Below are 19,824 nucleotides of genomic sequence, written 5' to 3'. Positions count from 1 at the left end.
CGTCTCTACAATCTCCAATAGTAACGTATCTTTAGAGTACCCACACAAATTCCAAGTCTATCTATTCTTCACCTATATCACAAGTCCTACACATCCTTGAATGAACTCCAATGTATCTTTTACATCTAAACATGACAACACTAATATTTATTATTTCCTGGAGTTTACATGACACTTCAATGCATCAGGACTTTGACCAGCTTATATTCCCTACTTAAAATAATAATATTAAAATAGGAAAATCAATATGACAAAAGACCATTACTAACAATAACAAAAACAATAACAAAAAAATTACAGAGATGACTATAGCCACCAAGGAAATATCATTATTGTTCTGTTTAAGAAAAAAAAATTCTTCATAGTAGCTATTATAACTGAGTCTGATTAAAATTTCAAATTATATTACAAACTACAGTATTACTAAAGTGTTCTGTTCTGTTTTTCTTAACATTTTAATTCAGCTACTCTTCCTTTAAATTATTTTAAAAATATAATTTTTCCCTATTAATTTTTTCAGCCTATAGCCAATTCTAAAATCTAAAGCCAATTCTAAAGTCAAGAGCATTAGCAAAAGAATGTTTCACTGCAAATGTTTTAATATTACTACCGGTAAGTGTAATTGGTATAGGGTTTCCTGCCTGAGCAGGGGGTTGGACTAGATGACCTCCAAGGTCCCTTCCAACTTTATATTATTATTATTATTAATTAACTCTTACATTCTCTGTCTATGGAGATTGTCAGTCACCCAGGTCATGGTTGTCCTGAAGGTGCTTTTTCACAAGGTAACTAGACTTTCTTTTTTCTCTTTGAAAGACATTTCGCTTTTCATCCAAGAAGCTTCTTCAGCTCTGACTGGATGGTGGGGAATGTACTCCTTGCAGACAGCTGGTCATTTGCATTCTTTTAGAGAGTCACTGACAAGATTCAGGACAAGATTCAGCAGTCCATCTGCATTTAAAAGACAAAGGCCACTCTTTTGAAGACAGCAAAGTGCACATTTTGGACAGAAAGGACCGCTGGTTTGAAAGAGGGGTCAAAGAGGCCATCTATGTCAAAATTGCACACCCCTCTCTCAACAAAGGGAAATGGATGAAACATCATCTATCTCCAGTCTACAACACAGACCTTTCAGCAGTTTCAAGAAGACTCCACATTCATTTGCACTATTCAGGTGACCCTGATGACACAAATAAGCCTCCAGGTGGCCTCAACAACTCTCTGAAAGAATGCAAAAAATCAGCTGTCCTCAAGTAGTATAAATCCTTCCAATCCCCACCATCCAGTCAGAGCTGAAGAAGCTTCTTGGATGAGAAGTGAAACATCTTCAAAGAGCATAAAGTCCAATTGCCTCATGAAAAAGCACCTTTGGGTCTTACATTCTCTGTGTTTAGTAACAATTCTAAGAGCATTTATCAAAGAAACCTCTGCTAGTCTGCCTGTACATATTGGACCATAATACTGAAACCAGTTTGAGAAATGCTTTCCTTCTTTCATGATCTCCAATTTCCATTTGTAATGCTCCAGCAGCACGAACAATTTTTTCTCAAATATAATATGTCTACAATATATATTAAGATAGGCATATATTTCGGCTTCAAAAATCCAGTATGTCATTAGATAGTAGCAAAGTGATATAAAAAGCATTAACTTTTTGATAACCTCTTGTGATCATCCATATCTTTGCAACCCATTTATGGTACACCTACATTAGGCCCCAACTGATTTTGATACTATAGTTAAACAGAAATAAACAATAAAAATGGTTTCTCTAGTAGCATATTCTTAAACTGTTCATTACCTTTAAATAACAAACATTTGTATAATTTCTTCTCTTGCTATATGTAAGAATATTTTAAAATAATTCTGAGAGTATTTAGAACAATTATATTTTACTTTTTAATTCCAAACTGTGCATTTCATTTCTTTTTTTTAGTATTAGAGAAAAGGCACTGTTGTCTAAATTTCTGTTCCTCTTTAAATTACGGTGTATCTTTGAGGAAGAAGAGGATTATTCTTTTCTTACGAATCTTTTCCTCTGCAACTCTTAAAAAGCTGTCTCAATTTTTCCAAGGCAGACTTCAAGAACATAGGGGACACCCAAGAAAATGATGAGCAAGGAGAAAATGATGAGCAAGGACCATCTCATCATTCCACCTTTAAGAACAAATATTCCAGTTTCTAACATTTTGCTCCATGTAACATTAAATCCAATCAAGGATGTTGCGAAACATTACAGGATTTGTCTGCAAATCTCTGATGGTCTATGACCGAATAAAGATTGATTGAATGTTGGCAAACCTACATTAAACCATCCTCTCATTCCATTTACTGTATTCCAAGGAAATATGGTATCTTTTATTACTTTTCATTTCATGTTTTTATTTTTCCTCTTTCTTACACTGTACTCATCTTTATATATATAGTATAAGTATACAGTATAAGTATATACTGTATATACACTTTATATACAGTGTTACATATCTAGCTACATGTAGTCCTAGTCTTTGTCTTAACGATGGTAATTGGACTCAGAATTGTTATTGCTAACTGACATGGTCATAAGACATGACATTATGTGACCAAGTCACCTGGCAATGGCAATTGTGGCAATCTCAGTTTTTAAACAAGGACCATAGAGGATGTTAAGAGAGGATCTTGTATGTGATCATGACTTCAAACTCCTGCTTTCCCCATTGACTTTGTTTATAAGAAGCCAGCAAGGAACATCAGAAATTTTGATCATGAGACCCCAGGAATATTGTGATGGTCAGAACTACAAAGTATCATTCGTTTACTGCTGTTGGAACTTTGAACAGTAACTGAATGGATTGTCATAAGCCAAGGACTACGTGTATAAGCATTAACCTCCAGTTTTAATGCCTTAGCCTGGTTTAATAAACCAGGATATGTGTGTTTCATGCAGTAATATGCAGGCCTTTAACACACTCTTTCTATGATCAGGCTGAACAAACTATACAGACTATAAATTGTAGCCGACAAGGCACTACGATGTGACAATCTCCAGTCACCCATAGCTCTCCAACATTCTGTCACATATACACAAATAGACATATCCTTCTCTGTAACTGTCTAATATGCTTATTAGACAGCATATTCTTCATTGGGAAAAGACCATTGCTGAAGAAGGAGCCTTAAAAAAAGGGAAGAAAGATGGCGGTACAATGTTAGCAAACCAAACACAGAATTTTGTTGTTAAAGATTTGTTCTTGGGTAGAGGCAGGGTAAAATCTGGAGAAGAATATTAAAGGAAAGAATCTTTTGGAAAATGTTTCTATCTAAGCTGAAGAAAAACAGGTCACATTCTGCCAGAAATGGAAGAACAAATGCAGTTCAAGAGAGAGAAAGAATGCCAGCTAGAGTAACTATTTCTTACTTGCCTTTAAGTAGTAATCAGGATAGAATTTGCTAAATGAAAAGGGGAAAAAAATACAAAAGTGGTACTGATCTGCAGTGCCTTAAATTAAAATCCCAAGAACTCAAAACCAGTGAAATATGGGCAATTGTTTCCAGATTAATTAGGATTCAGAAACAGAAGTTAAACCATAGCTTCATATCCTTTTTTAGAAAGCATTAATCATAACTTTCCATTCTACCTAGACCAGAAAATGCTGATAAATTGCAGTTATTGCAATTATATGGAGCAAAGAGGGAAACGAGTAAATGGGATGCAGCCAGGTGCTTGACATTTATTTTATATATCAAGTTTTATCTTAATATATGACTTGTTGCCACAAGTCCACAAATTATGGGTTTTTTAATGGCCAAAAATCCAGGACCCAAAACCTGACTGCCTTCTGAGATCAGCATAAAGCAGTCTGGCAATGGAATGTGTTACGTAACTCCTTTAAAGGAAGAAGACAATATATAGTAGATCTTATTTCCTGTATCAAACTTGACTTTTATGTTGTTTTCAAAATAAATATAAATATATTATAAAAATCATAAACGTACATTTACTGACTTCCCATTTCCTTTAAGTTAATTTTAAGTAGAACTTAAAAAGGCATAAAAATCAGAACTACACATGAAGTTCTACTTAAAATGCTTTATTACTATTCATGCCTATGCACAGAAATCTACTCAGTTAACCATTAAAACCATTTTGGCTCTGAATAGGGGTTAAGAGAATTCAAGAGGAGTTGGACTTCGTCTGTTTGTGGCTATGTGGAGACTCTAAGCTGATTCTTCTTTTGACTCTGCTCCCTGGTTTTAGCTAGGTCTTCTCCTGTCTCTTAGCACAAATTGCTTCTATGGGCCATAGAAGTAATAAAATGGAAGGTCATAAGCTATTATGCCCCCTTCTTAAGAGGCTATCCTTGGACCCAACAGTCTCCCAGACTTCCCCATTTTAGGGAAGTTGCTGAGAGGTTGCTGGAATTTAGCTACAGAGAGCCCTGCAGTTGGACCCTTTTCAGGCCAGGCCACTGCCAAGATTGCATTAGTCTGCAGATAACCTCTAGAAGACTTGACACAAGGGTGGTGGTGGAGGATGCAACTGTCCTTGTTCTCTTGGATCTTTGATATCCTTCTGAGTCAGCTTTCACAATTTTTTTTTGGGGGGGGAGGTACAGTTTGCAGTTATTTTCCTCCTTTCTCTGCAGCTACTCAATGTTGGTAAGAGGGGAGAAGTCGAGCCCTATGACCCTGAAATGCAGGACTGCTCAGGGCTCAGGTCTGTGTCCTGTCCCGTTAACATTTAAATGAAACCACTGGGTGAAGTCATTTGCTGGCAACGTGTAGTTATCATCACTGTGCTGATGATACCCAATTATATTACAGATCTCCAACCCAAGCAAGTAATGCTATCACAACACTCACCAAATGCCTGGAAGCTAAGAGGGTCAGGATCAGGAAGAACCAAATTTGATTCAATCCTGGCAAGATGGAGTAGCTTTTCCTCCTCTCCCCCCCCCCCTCAATATTACCTGGTCTGATGATATGCCATCTCTGACCCTGGACAGGGTTTCATTCCCTTGCATGGAGCTAATAAGCAATTTGGGTCGGGGGGGCGTGACTATAGACTAGCAGCTACTGCTCAATGAGCAGCTGGCAGCTGTGGCTAGAGGGGCCTTTGTATAGATTGTCTTGTGTATTAATTGCATCCTATCCTAGACTGGGAAGCCTTGCTCTCCAGCAGTCATGCCTTCATCACTCCTATTTGATTGCTGCAATGTTCTGTACACAGGGCTGCTCTTGAAGACTACCTGGTCCACACTGCAGGAGCGCATGCTATGTTGGGCACTCCTGGATTTACCCCTATTACATCCCTGAGGCATGAGCTGCACTGGTTCCTAGTTTCTTCTGGGTGCAATTCAAAGTGATGGGTATCACCTTTAAAGCCCTACCTGGCATAGGACCAGGTTGTCTGTGGGATTTCCCATCCCTGAAGATATCTTCCCATCTTACAAAAGCTGATAGGGCAGCCATGCTCCAGATCCTTTCTCTTGAATATTGCCTCTTGTAGTCCTTGGAAGCATGCTTTTCCATTGCAGCCCTTGCCCTGTGGGATATTCTTCCCCTTGATCTGATGGGCCCTCACTCTTTCGGCTTGAGCATGAGGATGAAGTCAGAATATGATAAAAATCTGGTGGGTTAAATCAAAGAAGTGTGATTGTGGTACTAAGTTTTTCTGGGTTTGGTTTTATTTATTTTTAAGTATAGCTGTATACATTGTTTCAACTGCTGGGTTATAAGATAACCAGAGTTTGATTTTTAGATTTGACAGCTGCCAGTATATAAATGATTTAATTAAATGAGTAAAATGTACTTCAAAGAAGAAAGCAATTAACTCTTCATTATCTATTTAGGATATTTAATAACATCAATCAGGAAAGCGCTGGTGTAAATTGTTAGGGTAGTCTAGTAACCGATAACACAAATTTTGTGGTGTTTTTGACATTTATATACTGGACATTGAATTCCACATTCAGATTCATCGAATTCTTTGAAAATGAAACCTTATACAGGTAGTCCTTGACTTACGACCACAACTGAGCCCAACATTTCTGTTGCTAAATGAGACATTTGTTGAGTTTTGCCCCATTTTATGATATTTCTTGCCACAGTTGTTAAGTGAATCAGGCAGTTGATAAGTTAGTAACCTGGTTGTTAACTGTATCTGGCTTCTTCCCCATTGACTTTGCTTGTCAGGTTGCATGACCCTACAATCACTTTTTTCAGTGCCGTTATAACTTTTAACAGTCCCTAAATGAACTGTTGTAAGTTGAGGACTACCTGTAGCTCAGCAAACAATTTTGCATTTTTTATCTTAAACTCTTACAAGATTAAAATGGGATGCATGTGTGTGTTCGTGCATATATGCTTCCAAACCTACTTCTAAGGAAATCTGTTTTCACTGATTTAATTGAAGTAAATAATATATACTGCACTTTTGTTAAGTTCTGACATTTCACTATGTTTTACTAGAATACAAAGCAAAACCTTCTGTATTCAGTTTTGCCTGAAATTTGACTTAAAATTAGGCTATAGTAAATGATTTTACTTCTAATTAATAGCATTTAGGATTGGCGTATAAAGCACAGAATGCATTACATAATATATTGTGCTCAAAAGAATTGCTGTAAAATTTGCTCTCTGTAGTTATATGAAATTATACCACTTTTGGAAATTACAAGGATTTGGTTTTTTTTGACTGACTGTATTTGCAGTCAATTTGGTGTTGTTTCTGCCTATCAAATATTTTTCTCAGTGGGTTAGGACGCTGAGCTTGTCGATCAGAAGGTCGGCAGTTTGGCGGGTTGAATCCCGAGTGCCGCGTAGCAGAGTGAGCGCCTGTTACTCGTCCCAGCTTCTGCCAACCTAGCAGTTCGAAAGCACGTAAAAATGCAAGTAGAAAAATAGGGACCACTCCGGTGGGAAGGTAACAGCGTTCCGTGCGCCTTTGGCGTCTAGTCATGCCGGCCACATGACCACGGAGACGTCCTCGGACAAGCGCTGGCTCTTCAGCTTTGAAACGGAGATGAGCACCGGCCCCTAGAGTCGGAAACGACTAGCACGCATGTGCGGGGGAACCTTTACCTTTACCTTTTTTAACCTTTAAATGTTTTAATGATACTTGAGATATAAGACTGAGATATGAAATCTTAGACATACTTGCAATGGCTGTTTTATACCTGTTGATGCAACATTTCTTCCTATATTTAAAATCAATCAGATGTTTCAATACTTTACTGAAATGAAATAAGCTTCATGAATGATCACGAACCCCAGAATCCTAATATATAGAAGCTATGACAGCTGACATGGATAACTTTGATATTAGGTATTTAGCTTGATAATTCCAATGTTTGGAAAAAATGGAAGATTCAGTCTTAACATGTCTGAAGAATGCTAGATTGGTTACACTGTTCCCTCCAGAAATTTGAATCCTATTTAATATATCATTCTAGAATTTCTTCTCTAGCCCAATATATGTTTATTGCTTTATACATAGAATAAACTGAAGTGCAGTGCAAAGGTACCGTATATACTTGAGTATAAGCCGAATTTTTCAGTCCACTTTTTTGGGCTGAAAACTCCACTTCGGCTTATACTCCAGTCAACAAAAAAAAAAGAACTGTCCCTTCGTTCGGAACAGGCTGCTGAGAGAAGGGAGGGCTGGGCTCCGCACGGGCCGTGGGTCCGGCGTTCGCCCGCCGAACAGCTGATGGGCGCGGGCGTGGCCGGGCTGTCTCCAGAGCCGGGTTCCACCGGCGTTCAGCGTTCGCCCGCCAAACAGCTGATGGGCGCGGGCGTGGCCGGGCTGTCTCCGGAGCCGGGCGGGTTCCACCGGCTGGGCTCCCCACGGCTGCCTCAGCAGTTGGCGCGGCCGCGGGTCCGGCGGGCGTGGCCGGGCTGTCCCCAGAGCTGGGCGGGATCCACCGGCATTGGGTGTTCACCCGCCGAACAGCTGACGGGCGCGGGTGTGGCCGGGCTGTCCCCGGAGCCGGGCGCCTTCCACCGGCGTTCAGCGTTCGCCCGCCGAACAGCTGACGGGCGCGGGCGTGGCCGGGCTGTCCCCGGAGCCGGGCGGGATCCACCGGCATTGGGTGTTCGCCCGCCGAACAGCTGACGGGCGCGGACGTGGCCGGGCTGTCCCCGGAGCCGGGCGCCTTCCACCGGCGTTCAGCGTTCGCCCGCCGAACAGCTGACGGGCGCGGGCGTGGCCGGGCTGTCCCCAGAGCCGGGCGCCTTCCACCGGCATTCGGCGTCCATCCGCCGAACAGCTGATGGGCGCGGGCGTGGCCGGGCTGTCCCCAGAGGTAAACTTCGTGACCCACCCAGCCCATGCATAAAACAGAAATGAAAAGTCTTAAAAAAGTTTTGCGCGGTTAAATAAACAGCATTTGCATATTGTTTCTCCACGGAGCACCGACAAAATTCGCTCGAATTAAGGAACGTGGGGAGCTAAAGAATCGGGCTATAGGGAATGTCTGGCATGACGGGCAACCCTGGGAAACACGAGGACTGTAGTGCAGTGGCGTAGCGTGGGGGGTGCAGGGGGGGGCCGGCCGCACCGGGCGCAACATCTGGGGGGGCGCGACCAGCGGGCTAGGGCAAGGCTGCTTGCGAGCGAGGGGTATCTGTGCCTGCACCGACACAGAAACGCTTCTCTCTCCGGGTGGGGGAAGGCTCGGCGGCTCCCTGGGTCTATATACGCCTCTGTATGCGCACGCCGCCTCGCGCTCCCGCGAACGAGAAAGAAAGAACGGCAGCGTCTGTGAGCCTCGCCAGCGGCGGCGTTCCTCGGTGTGGGCGTGCCTGCGTCTTTGGGTGTGAGGCTTTCGGAGAGGCTGCCTTTGGCTCCTGGTACTTGCAGCCGGTTTAAAAGAAATGAATTCTCGCCCGCTTTCACAGACTTGTTCTTTTACACCGGCTGCAAGTACCAGGAGCCAAAGGCAGCCTCTCCGAAAGCCTCACACCCAAAGACGCAGGCACGCCCACACCGAGGAACGCCGCAGCTGGCGAGGCTCGCAACATCTGGGGGGGCGCGACCGGCGGGCTAGGGCAAGGCTGCTCGCGAGCGAGGGGTATCTGTGCCTGCGCCGACACAGAAACGCTTCTCTCTCCGGGTGGGGGAAGGCTCGGCGGCTCCCTCTGTATGCGCACGCCGCCTCGCGCTCCCGCGAACGAGAAAGAAAGAACGGCAGCGGCGGCGCCCCCGGAGAAGCCTACCCCGAGGCTGCGGCCGATTTTTCCTTCTCCAGGCCTCTGCCGCCCGTTTCTGTCTGACACACACACACACACACACACACACACGCACGCACGAGGGGGAGAAACAACGCTCTGGGCGGCAGAGGCCTGGAGAAGGAAAAATCAGATTACCCCTTCCACACGTAAAACTTCCAGTTTAATTACAAAGGAAGAAGAGAGAAACTTAGATCAACAGCTCACCTTCATTTCCTCTAGGTCGCAAGGGGAAAAATAAAAATCAAAGATCCTTGGAAGTAATGGTTGGAAAAGTTTGCAAGTCTTTGGGAAAGTTCAAGAAGTGAAAGGAATACCCTCCTCTTGAAAGACCAGATAAGGCAGACAGGGAGATGAAGAGTTCAACCGAGTTTCCTCTTTTGTTCAGGCATCTGCACCCGCTGCTTTTAAACTCGCCGGGCGCTGCAACGGCACCCGTTTTCCCCGGCGAGTTTCCCCTACCTGGCCCCTGCAGAATCGCGGCGGCGCCCCCGGAGAAGCCTACCCCGAGGCTGCGGCCGATTTTTCCTTCTCCAGGCCTCTGCCGCCCAGAGCGTTGTTTCTCCCCCTTGTGCGTGCGTGGGATGAGGCGAGAAACCAACAGCCTGCGTCCGTCTCTCTTTATGTATATTTCTGTATATATCTTATCTCGGGATCTAGACCTTTCGAAGGAGAAGGGGCGGCTGGAGTTCGTGAGTTGCTGTGGGACCCAAGGGTTGGGGGAAGAGAGATGGGAGGGAAAAGGGGAGAAACCTGCCGCTGGCTAGTTCTTTGTCTGATCGGGGAGCCTGAACAAAAGAGGAAACTCGGTTGAACTCTTCATCTCCCTGTCTGCCTTATCTGGCTTTTTGAAACGCACCACCGGCTGCTCCGTCCAGAAGCCCAGATTCGGGAGGGCTGCTTGGCTTCCACTTGAGCCCATCTATGTCCGCGAGCCCCCCCCCCCACTACCCCTAGACCTCCGCCGCCGCCGGAGGCTGGATCCGCGCTCCGCAGCGGCAGGGCGTGGATCCAGCCGGCGGCAGAGGCTTGTGGAGCACGTATCCAGCCTCCGCCGGCATGCAGGCAAATCCTGCTAAAGGGCTTTCCCCCCCCCACACTGGATCCGCGCTCCGCAAGCCTCTGCCGGCGGCAGGGCGCGGATCCAGCCGGCGGCAGAGGCTTGCGGAGCACGGATCCAGCCTCCGCCGGCATGCAGGCAAATCCTGCTAAAGGGCTTTCCCCCCCCCCCACTGGATCCGCGCTCCGCAAGCCTCTGCCGGCGGCAGGGCGCGGATCCAGCCGCCGGTGACAGAGGCCTGCCTGCTTCTTTCCGCCGCGGAACGAAGCAGCCTGCCTGCTTCTTTCCGCCGCGGAACGAAGCAGCCTGCCTGCTTCTTTCCGCAGCGGAACGAAGCAGCCTGCCTCCCCAAACCTCCCCAAAAGAAGCAGGCAGGCAAGGCACGGAGATCCGGAGACCTGCCGATGTTTGGGGAGGTTAGGGGAGGTGCCCAAACCTCCCCAATCATCAGCAGGTCTCCGGATCTCCGTGCCTTGCCTGCCTGCTTCTTTCCGCAGCGGAAAGAAGCAGGCAGGCAAGGCACGGAGATCCGGAGACCTGCCGACGTTTGGGGAGGTTTGGGGAGGTGCCCAAACCTCCCCAAACGTCAGCAGGTCTCCGGATCTCCTCCCCAAACCTCCCCAAACGTCGGCAGGTCTCCGGATCTCCGTGCCTTGCCTGCCTGCTTCTTTCCGCTGCGGAAAGAAGCAGGCAGGCAGGTCACGGAGATCCGGAGACCTGCCGACGTTTGGGGAGGTGCCCAAACCTCCCCAATCATCAGCAGGTCTTCGGATCTCCGTGCCTTGCCTGCCTGCTTCTTTCCGCAGCAGAAAGAAGCAGGCAGGCAAGGCACGGAGATCCGGAGACCTGCCGACGTTTGGGGAGGTTTGGGGAGGTGCCCAAACCTCCCCAAACGTCAGCAGGTCTCCGGATCTCCGTGACCTGCCTGCCTGCTTCTTTCCGCAGCGGAAAGAAGCAGGCAGGCAAGGCACGGAGATCCGGAGACCTGCTGACGTTTGGGGAGGTTTGGGGAGGTGCGCGCGCACCTCCCCAAATCTCCCCAAACTTCGGCAGGTCTCCGGACGGCGGCGGCTTGGGAGAGGTGCGCGCGATCCTGGAAGCACCGAAGCCTCGGCCGCGCGCAAGTCCTCGGTAAGCTCCGGGCGGTCACTTGCTTCGCGTCTCCTGAGGGAAGGGGGGGCGACTGGAGCGGGCGTGTTTCCTCGCCTGCTGGGCGCCGCGATTTGCCCGGGGAACGCGCGGGCCCTGAATGGCAGCGTGGAGCAAGGAAGCGGACAGCCAGGGCTTCCCCGAGAGCCGCGGCCACACAGGGTATTCCTGTGTATTCAGGCTTGCAAAATGGCGGATCGAGCCTCTGCTGGCGGCGGAGGCTTGCAGAACGGCGGATCGGCTTATACTCGAGTCACGAACTTTTTCCAGTTTTTGGGGGTGAAAATGGGGGTCTCGGCTTATACTCGAGTCGGCTTATACTCAAGTATATACGGTAAATGAAAACCTTTTTCATTTCAGGATAGATATTTATTGCACAGAATGATGAAATCATGGGATAAAAAGAATTGTGATTGTTAGCTACTCAAAAGCCAGCTAATGCCTGACAATCACATCATTCAATGGTAGATTTGCAGCATTTACTCCTTGTTGGAAACTCTGAGTTTTCTTTTACTTAGGTTGCACTCAGGTTTAGCCAAACAACAGAATTTTTAGGGTCTATATGGCAGTGAATTAATGGTTATAGCTAACAACATGAATAGGGTAATTCATGTTAGAGAATGGCAGCACAGAATTTTAAAAAATCCCTGTAGTTACATGTAGAATAACAGAAGGCTTGCTTGTTACTTTGACCAAAGAAGTCAATCATCCTCCACTCTGCATACTCTAATGAACTCATAATTTGATCCGTGCCACCTATATCACCATATCACCACCCCAGATCACCAAAGATTGCATTGCAGTGAAATACAGTAAATACATGTGAAATAAATTCAGGCTTAATCAATAAAACTTATTTGCTATTAAATATGTTATGTTTATTTTATCACAATTTTAAGCATTTGTATCTCCTTAGCCAAAATTAGCATTCAATTTAGCAATTGATATAATTTAATAAAGTTAATATTTTGGGGGCTGGGGTCAAGGCTAGAGGGAAAATGAACTGGCCAAGTGTGCGTGTGTGTGTAGTTCATGCCAATCAAGCATGAAACCATTTATGCTTAAACCTGTCACAAAAGTAGAAAAACAAATAGTCCTATTTTAAAAATATTTTTTAAAATCCTCTTGATTTCTCTAAATATATCTAAAAATGTTAACTGTCTGTCACTGGAACAGATGAACATTTGTTTTCTGGCATGGTTAGGCTTTTTTATATAGTTAAATTGATGGATTTTTTTTGAAGCTATGAAGAATTTATTTCCTATTTTTTTAAATGTCAAAAATGCATTCCTTTAAAGATAAAATTCCAGAGCTTCCAAAGAAACTGACACCTGTTTGATTCTATAAATCAAGAGAAATGAATGACTATCATCAAATGATCTCTGGAGGGCTCGGGACAGGGGATATTCCTCTGTTCTAGTCCTATTAGACCTCTCGGCGGCTTTCGATACCATCGACCATGGTATCTTGCTGCGGCATCTCAGGGGACTGGGAGTGGGAGGCACAGTCTTACAGTGGTTCTCCTCCTATCTCCAGGGACGTTCGCAGTCGGTGTTGGCAGGAGGGCAGAGGTCGACCGCGAGGTCTCTCGTTTGTGGAGTTCCTCAGGGGTCGGTCCTCTCGCCTCTCCTGTTCAACATCTACATGAAACCGCTGGGTGAGATCATTCGTGGTTTTGGAGTTGGGTATCATCAGTACGCGGATGATACCCAACTTTTCCTTTCGACCCCAAACCACCCCAGTGATGCCCTCAACGTGATGTCCCGTTGCCTGGAGGCGGTTCGGGTCTGGATGGGGAGGAACAGACTTCAACTCAACCCCGACAAGACTGAGTGGCTTTGCATATCTTCATCCCGGGTCTATTCGGACATTCCACCTCTTGCTATGGGGGGTGAACTATTACCCCCCGTAGATAGGGCTCGCAACTTGGGAGTCCTCCTAGATTCACGGCTCACCCTGGAAGACCATATAGGAGCTGTGACTAGGGGGGCTTTCGCCCAGGTTCGCCTGGTGCGCCAGTTGCGGCCCTATCTTAGCCGGGATGATTTATGCACGGTCACTCATGCGCTCGTGGCCTCTCGTCTGGACTACTGCAACGCTCTCTACATGGGGCTGCCCTTGAGGACCACCCGGAAGCTCCAACTGGTACAGAATGCAGCCGCGAGAGTTGTGTTGGGAGTCTCCCGATACTCCCACGTTACACCTTTGCTCCGTGAGCTGCATTGGTTGCCAGTTGCCTTCCGGGTGAGATTCAAGGTACTGGTAATGGTGTTCAAAGCCCTTCATGGCATGGGGCCGGAGTACCTTAGGGAACATCTGCTGCCGGCATCAAGCTCCCTGCGCCCTGTGCGTTCCCACAGAGAGGGCCTCCTCAGGGTGCCACCGATCAGAGAATGTCGATTGGTGGCGCCCAGGGGGAGATCCTTCTCTGTGGGCGCTCCGGAGCTGTGGAATCAGTTGCCGGTAGAGCTCCGGATGGCGCCCGATCTTCGCTCCTTTCGTCGCGATCTTAAGACGTTTTTGTTTGTACAAGCCGGCCTAGCCTGATGGGGATTGGTAGGGTTTTTATTTTTTTTGTATTCTTAATTTTATTTTTGGGGTTTTATAATTGTATTAATTGTTTTTAACTTGGGCAATTATTTAATCTCTTTTTAATGTTTGTATTTTGTATTTGACTTTTGCCCTGTGAACCGCCCTGAGTCCTCAGGGAGAAGGGCGGTATATAAATATTATTAAATTAAAATTAAATTAAATTAAATGCAAATTTGTATTCACATAGGAACAATGCACTGGCAATAAAAATGCCAGTGCTGAAGTCTGATGTAGCATATGACTAAAAGTAGCCCTTATTCTAGAAATACCTATTGAATATGATGAAATTTTTTTTCGAGTAGACTTTTAAATGATTAGACTATAAGAATTTACATTGTATTATCATTCACTGAGTATTCTGTTACTTTGCATCATTTACCACTTCTGAATGCGTAAAATATTTTTTCCTCATTTTAAGCAAACTACATGTATAAACAATTTGATCCAACAACCACTTATTGTATTAGTAGTTTTTAGTAGTTTAGAATAGTCCTGTATTGAATCAAAATAGCAGTTAAAAATGCATCCTTTACTAAACTTTCAATTTTCCAATAATATTTCCAATTTTTAAAAACTATTATTGCTAATTGCTTCCTACTTGTGGATCTACACAACTGTAGTGAACAACTGTAGTGGTATTCAAATTCAAATATATTCATCTTATAAACACCACTAAGCTCTTTTGATTCACCATCAGGATAATTGGACCTATTATATTTAAAGAAATGCCAGAATTATGTTTCAAGAAACAAAAAATATATGATCACAAAATTAAAATTAATTCAGTAAAGTTTAATAAATTATACAAATCAGTTTACAATCTGCTTTTATAAGAAAAAGTTCAGAAATATATGTATTTAAACACTTGAAGGTTTACACATTTCAAATACTTGAAGCATTTCACATTAAAAGCTCCACAACTAGTTTCTAAATAGATTAAATCCATTTATTAATCAAATTTATATCATATCTTTTCCTTAGGATGGCAAAACAACTCTGCCTCCTCCTCCACTTTTTCTCACAAAAACAATCCTACCAGGCAGATTAAATTAAGATAGACTACCTCAAAGCCACCACATCAGTTTCTATGGCTGAGGATCTCCTTTATCTCTGGCCAACATCTTTACCATTATATTTCATGATAGCTCATGGAAAACTGATCACTCTTCAAAAGCGGCAGCGTACCATCAGGTTATCACACCATTTTTTCCATGGAAAACCATCTAATTCCTTGTTCCACACTGAGAACTCCTCAGTATCCCCAGGGGATATAGTTCAAAAAGAGACCTCAATATTTAAAAGCCTTATTCTAGACCCAGTCTGGTGTATTTCAGATAAATTGGATTACATCTCACAAATTTCCAGTCAGCATGCTTTAGACCAATCTTGCCTTCTGATGAGTTGGACTATAACCTCAAAACAACTTCAAAAATATTCTCACCTCAAAATACCTGAGTGTTCCAATCTTGAATTAAAACTCATATGTTTTGTATCAAACTGATTTGCAGAGCACATTTTTTTCCAAGATTGAAATAATACCTGATTGTTTCAAGAAGCTTTATTTTTGAATGTCTGGGCTTTCCAAGAACAACAGGGCTTTTTTTTCCAAAATGTTTTCCTGTTTAGTCAATACAGCAGCTAGAATTGTCTTAAACACAGAGTTAGACGCAAGAAGAAAGTTGGTCAAAGCTGTATGTCTGCTAAATGATTGCTGTTTCAAAATAACAACAAAAACTTTCTAAATGGAAGCTGGAGTTAAAGTGAGTGTTCCGATTATTGTGCTGTATTTCATTTGCAGAAAGGCCATACAAATGTATGATGAACCCCTGGTGTTCTCTGAGCTTGCTTGTTTTCTTACAGATGTTTCATTACACAAACTAGGTAAAATCATCAGTGCTAGTCAAAAGTATGCATACACTGGTTTGTTCCCTAATCTCCTTCATAATATTCTAAGGTTACATAAATATAAAGACTAGAACTGTAGTACTGAACTATACACGTAGTCCTTGACTTACAACAATTCATTTAGTGACCATTCAAAGTTACAACACTGAAAAAAGTGACTCATGATCATTTTTCACATTTATGACCAATGCAGCATCTCCACACTCAAGTGATTTACATTAGGATGTTAGACAACTGATTCATATTTATGATGGTTGCAGTCTCCCGGGGACATGTGATCATCTTTTGCAGCTTTCTGACATGTAAAGTCAATGGGGAAGCCAGATTCACTTAACAAATGTAGCAAGATAAGTTTTAAATTGGAGCAAAATGTAACAAATTTCTCACTTAGCAACATAACTTTTGGGCTTAATTGTGGTTCTATGACAAGGATTACCTGTATTGCCTTGAATTTTGATGGGCAAATACACTGTATGCATTCTCTCATGTCTCTTTGTAAAGTTAATGTTATTAAACAGTTAAGAAGAATCAGGAGACCATTTTTTTTCAGCCAGCAGTAACTGCTATATGCCAGCAAAGACATCAGGAAACAAAACGTAATTTGCACCTGGCAGGCAGCCTGAAAAAAACAACAGCGTCTACAAAAAATTTAAAAACCAAACATTAACATTGATCCCTGTTCAAGGGAACGTTAAAGAGTTTAGCTGCTGTCTTCATCCTGTATTCTATGGGCTGAAAAATATAGAGGATTTATTTCAAGAAACTAAAAATACCTTCAATTCTGCTGACAGCTTTTTAAAGACATGTTAATCTAACTACATTTGTCAAGTAAGAGAAATATTCCTATTATTTATTCTCTTGGGGACTTTTTCCAAAAGGTGTTGAAAATCATGCACTTGATAAACCTCATCCTCACTGGGTGAGGAGTAAGGTTTAACATATGCTAACATTCTAGTTACTCTTACTTCTCTGAGATGAGTCAAGCCATTTCAAAATTCGGTGGGGCTGAAGGTAAAGAGAGCTCTAAACTTTTGGATCGAATGTTTCAAGTTGAGCCGTTTGCGATTTTCTCAAAAATTAAAAGGCGTTTTCTGCTTCAAGCAGACCCTAACTAATTCGACAGCCTTTCCGATGCCAGATGGGGAAGTCGGAGGGGTTTGTATTGTTAACTTATCTAGAAAATTGAGAAAAGCTTAGACGAGAGTTCAAACTTGTAAGCTCAGGGAGAGCCAAACCTCCGCGAGCAGAACAGCACAGATCTCCACCTGCCTTACGTTCCCCTCCTCCTCCTTACACAAAGCGCGACGCGGCTACGCCAAGAACTTCAGCAGAGAAGACCTGGCGGTCGACCTAGCGCCAAGGCGCCCCGTGTTAAAGTTGAGCCCCTTCTTTGACACCGTCCCATAGCGGGCAGGGAGCCTACGCAAAGGAGGAGGCGGAGAGCTGCGCTTTGGAAGGGGGAGCCCTAGCGAGGGCAGGGCCGCTACCTGCTTGTCCAGCGCCGACTCCTTAACACTGACGGCGGATGCGCCCTTTGGAGCGAGCGCCCTCTCGCAGCTGCAGCCTTCCAACATGTACACGCCGGCGGGCCGGGTGCTCTGCTCGCTTTCGAAATAGAAGAGCATGTTCTGGTACAAGGCGAACCATTTGTCGTGCCAGCGGCTCGTCTCAGCCGTCTTCTTGCTCAGGTAGCCGCGCCTGGTGCCCTCCTTGCGAGCCAGCACGGCGAGGTACAAGGCGTGACCCTCGTTGTAGCGCACGCTTTTCTGCATGGTGCCTCCAGCGCCGACGGCGAACCGCTCAGAGCACGGCAAGCCCCGCCGTCACTAGCCCGTCGTCGAAGGACAGCTCGGCTTCTCCGGACAGGCGAGGCGAAGCCAGACGGAACCCAGAGCCATCCGCCTTCCGCTGTGGCGCACCACTGCAAAGCCTCGCGCCGGCGCGCTCCTCCGTCCTGGTTGGGGGGGAAAAGGAGGGGGGGGTCGCCACCTTGGGCGCTATTGGAGTCCGGGGCTGTAAGTGAGCTTCTGGGCTTCGGCCGGCGGCTGCTCCGAGGGCTTCAGCCCGCCCAGGGGCGCCGGTGGTATCTTCGTTCTGGTTGCCTCATGCTTCTTTTCGCCCAGGAAAGTTCTGCGAGCCGCGCTTTCCCCGAGTGCAGCCTCGCCGCGCTCGTGGGGCTTCCAGACCGGTCCTCCTCCTCCTCCTCCTAGCAGCTGATGCCCATTCACCTCTCTACCCCGACCCCAGCCTTCTCTTCCACCGGGAGCCAGAAAGGAAAATAATCACTTGAGAGATGAGCCGTAATCGGCTTTGAGACCAATTTAAAGCACAAAGTCGCCGCCGGTGCGAGAGCGCGGAATAACAACCCTCCCTCGGAGTGGGCGCGCGTTCCCGCCTCTAGAGAGCTTAAACCTCCCTCCTCCTTTTTTTTTTTTTTTTTGCCGCCCGCCTCCGGGATCGGGGGCGTTATCTCCAGCCGGTCGAGCCAAGGGAAGGGAGGGGGGGAGGGGGAGAGGCGAGGATTCATCCGACAAAATGCTCGAGGCGCGTTGCAGCGCCTGCTTTTTCTGCGGGGAAACGTCGATGCGGGAGGGCCCACGAAGCTTTAGAATGAAGACCTGCAAAGTTAAGCAGAGCGCTTAATCCACTCCTGGGTGTGCTTTCGCGGCTGCGGGATTAGTTGGAGGGAAGGAGAATAAAGTATCTTCAGATTCTCTCACGACACGCCAGTTTAGTGGAGGAGTTGTTCTAGCGCAAGCGTTCATTCCTGAGTGTTTATAACTCCCATAGACGGAGAGAGCATTTTCCTTCACCAACACCTCTTCCCTCATGTCGTCTGCAAGGCTGTTGAAGACACAGAATCTGCTCTACAGGTTGGATGTTTACTGAGTTCAAAGAACAGGTGCTAGTCGCAAAATCTGAAAGGACACAGCCTTCTTCTGTACTTTGGGGATATTCTTAACATCATTTAGGGTTTTCTTTTATGTCTGCAAACATGCCCAAGTTCAAGGGGCTATTTTGTAGCTTGCAGCATAGTGTAAGTTATTTGTTGAGTAAACAGTTGAGTAATTCCTATTTTATATCTACATCAAATGAACTGCTAGTTGATCCTGATAAACACATTGAATTTTTGCCAGATTTTATTCATTAATATTGTCAATGTAATAAAACAAGGATAAGTTATTTTGCATACATGCTGAAGTATTGGTTAAGATTCATTTCTAAGGCTTCTTTTATTTGCTTCCTGATTTATATAATGCCAGACATAAACAGTTTTCAATTAACATTAATTTAGATAATCAACTGTGACTTATGTCTTGAATGCTACAGTTCAAGATAACATGCAAATCAATGGGGATATGGGGTGGTGAATATATCAGTAGAGATGTATGAATGGTGCTCATTTACTTCCAAACATTCTTAGATAGGCCCCCACATTTTGGAAAAATCAAAATCATCTACTGATTTCATATTAATACATTCCTTTGGTATTGTACAGAAAATGGAATTGTTATTTGGAAAGAAGGACACATATGTGTCAACATGTGTGGAGTATTTATTCTTCCACTATATTTAAAAAATAAAAATCTTCCCTTATCCTAAAAAAGCTCTGTTGCAACAATAATGGGATGCATCTAGGAAATCCAAAATCAGATGTCAAATATTCTTAACTATACTTTGTTTAAATTTTATTTTATTGAACAAGCCATACTGTAGTTCACATGTAATTAATAAAAGACCAAATATTCCACATTATGGTTGACATGATATGTGACTGCAGCCAATGTGTAGTGGCTGAAAATTCAAAGGTAAAGCATTTGCTTTATAAATAGCATTTGGTTAAAATGTCAGTGAGAATGATTATTGTAGGAAAAGCCATGGAGTGCTGCTACTAATTAGTGTACTGT

The 19,824-nt window shown here is 44.6% G+C and overlaps 1 protein-coding gene across 1 annotated transcript in view; it reads right to left on the bottom strand.

Moving 5' to 3' along the window:
• Nucleotides 1-17,688, bottom strand: part of RASGRF2 (Ras protein specific guanine nucleotide releasing factor 2) — a gene marked incomplete at its 5' end in the record, with an annotated part of 132,787 nt that extends 115,099 nt beyond the window's left edge. Inside the window, one exon of the mRNA XM_081316573.1 lies at nucleotides 17,404-17,688. Within this exon, the coding sequence (XP_081172699.1) occupies nucleotides 17,404-17,688 (285 nt within the window). The remainder of the gene's footprint in view (nucleotides 1-17,403) is intronic.
• Between the last annotated feature and the right edge of the window lie 2,136 nt (nucleotides 17,689-19,824).

Source organism: Vipera berus (genome assembly GCF_964194415.1).
Source record: "Vipera berus genome assembly, chromosome: 2".
Lineage (NCBI taxonomy): Eukaryota > Metazoa > Chordata > Lepidosauria > Squamata > Viperidae > Vipera > Vipera berus.
Note: the sequence above shows the minus strand (reverse complement) of the source record. Positions and strands in the feature narration are given on the sequence as shown.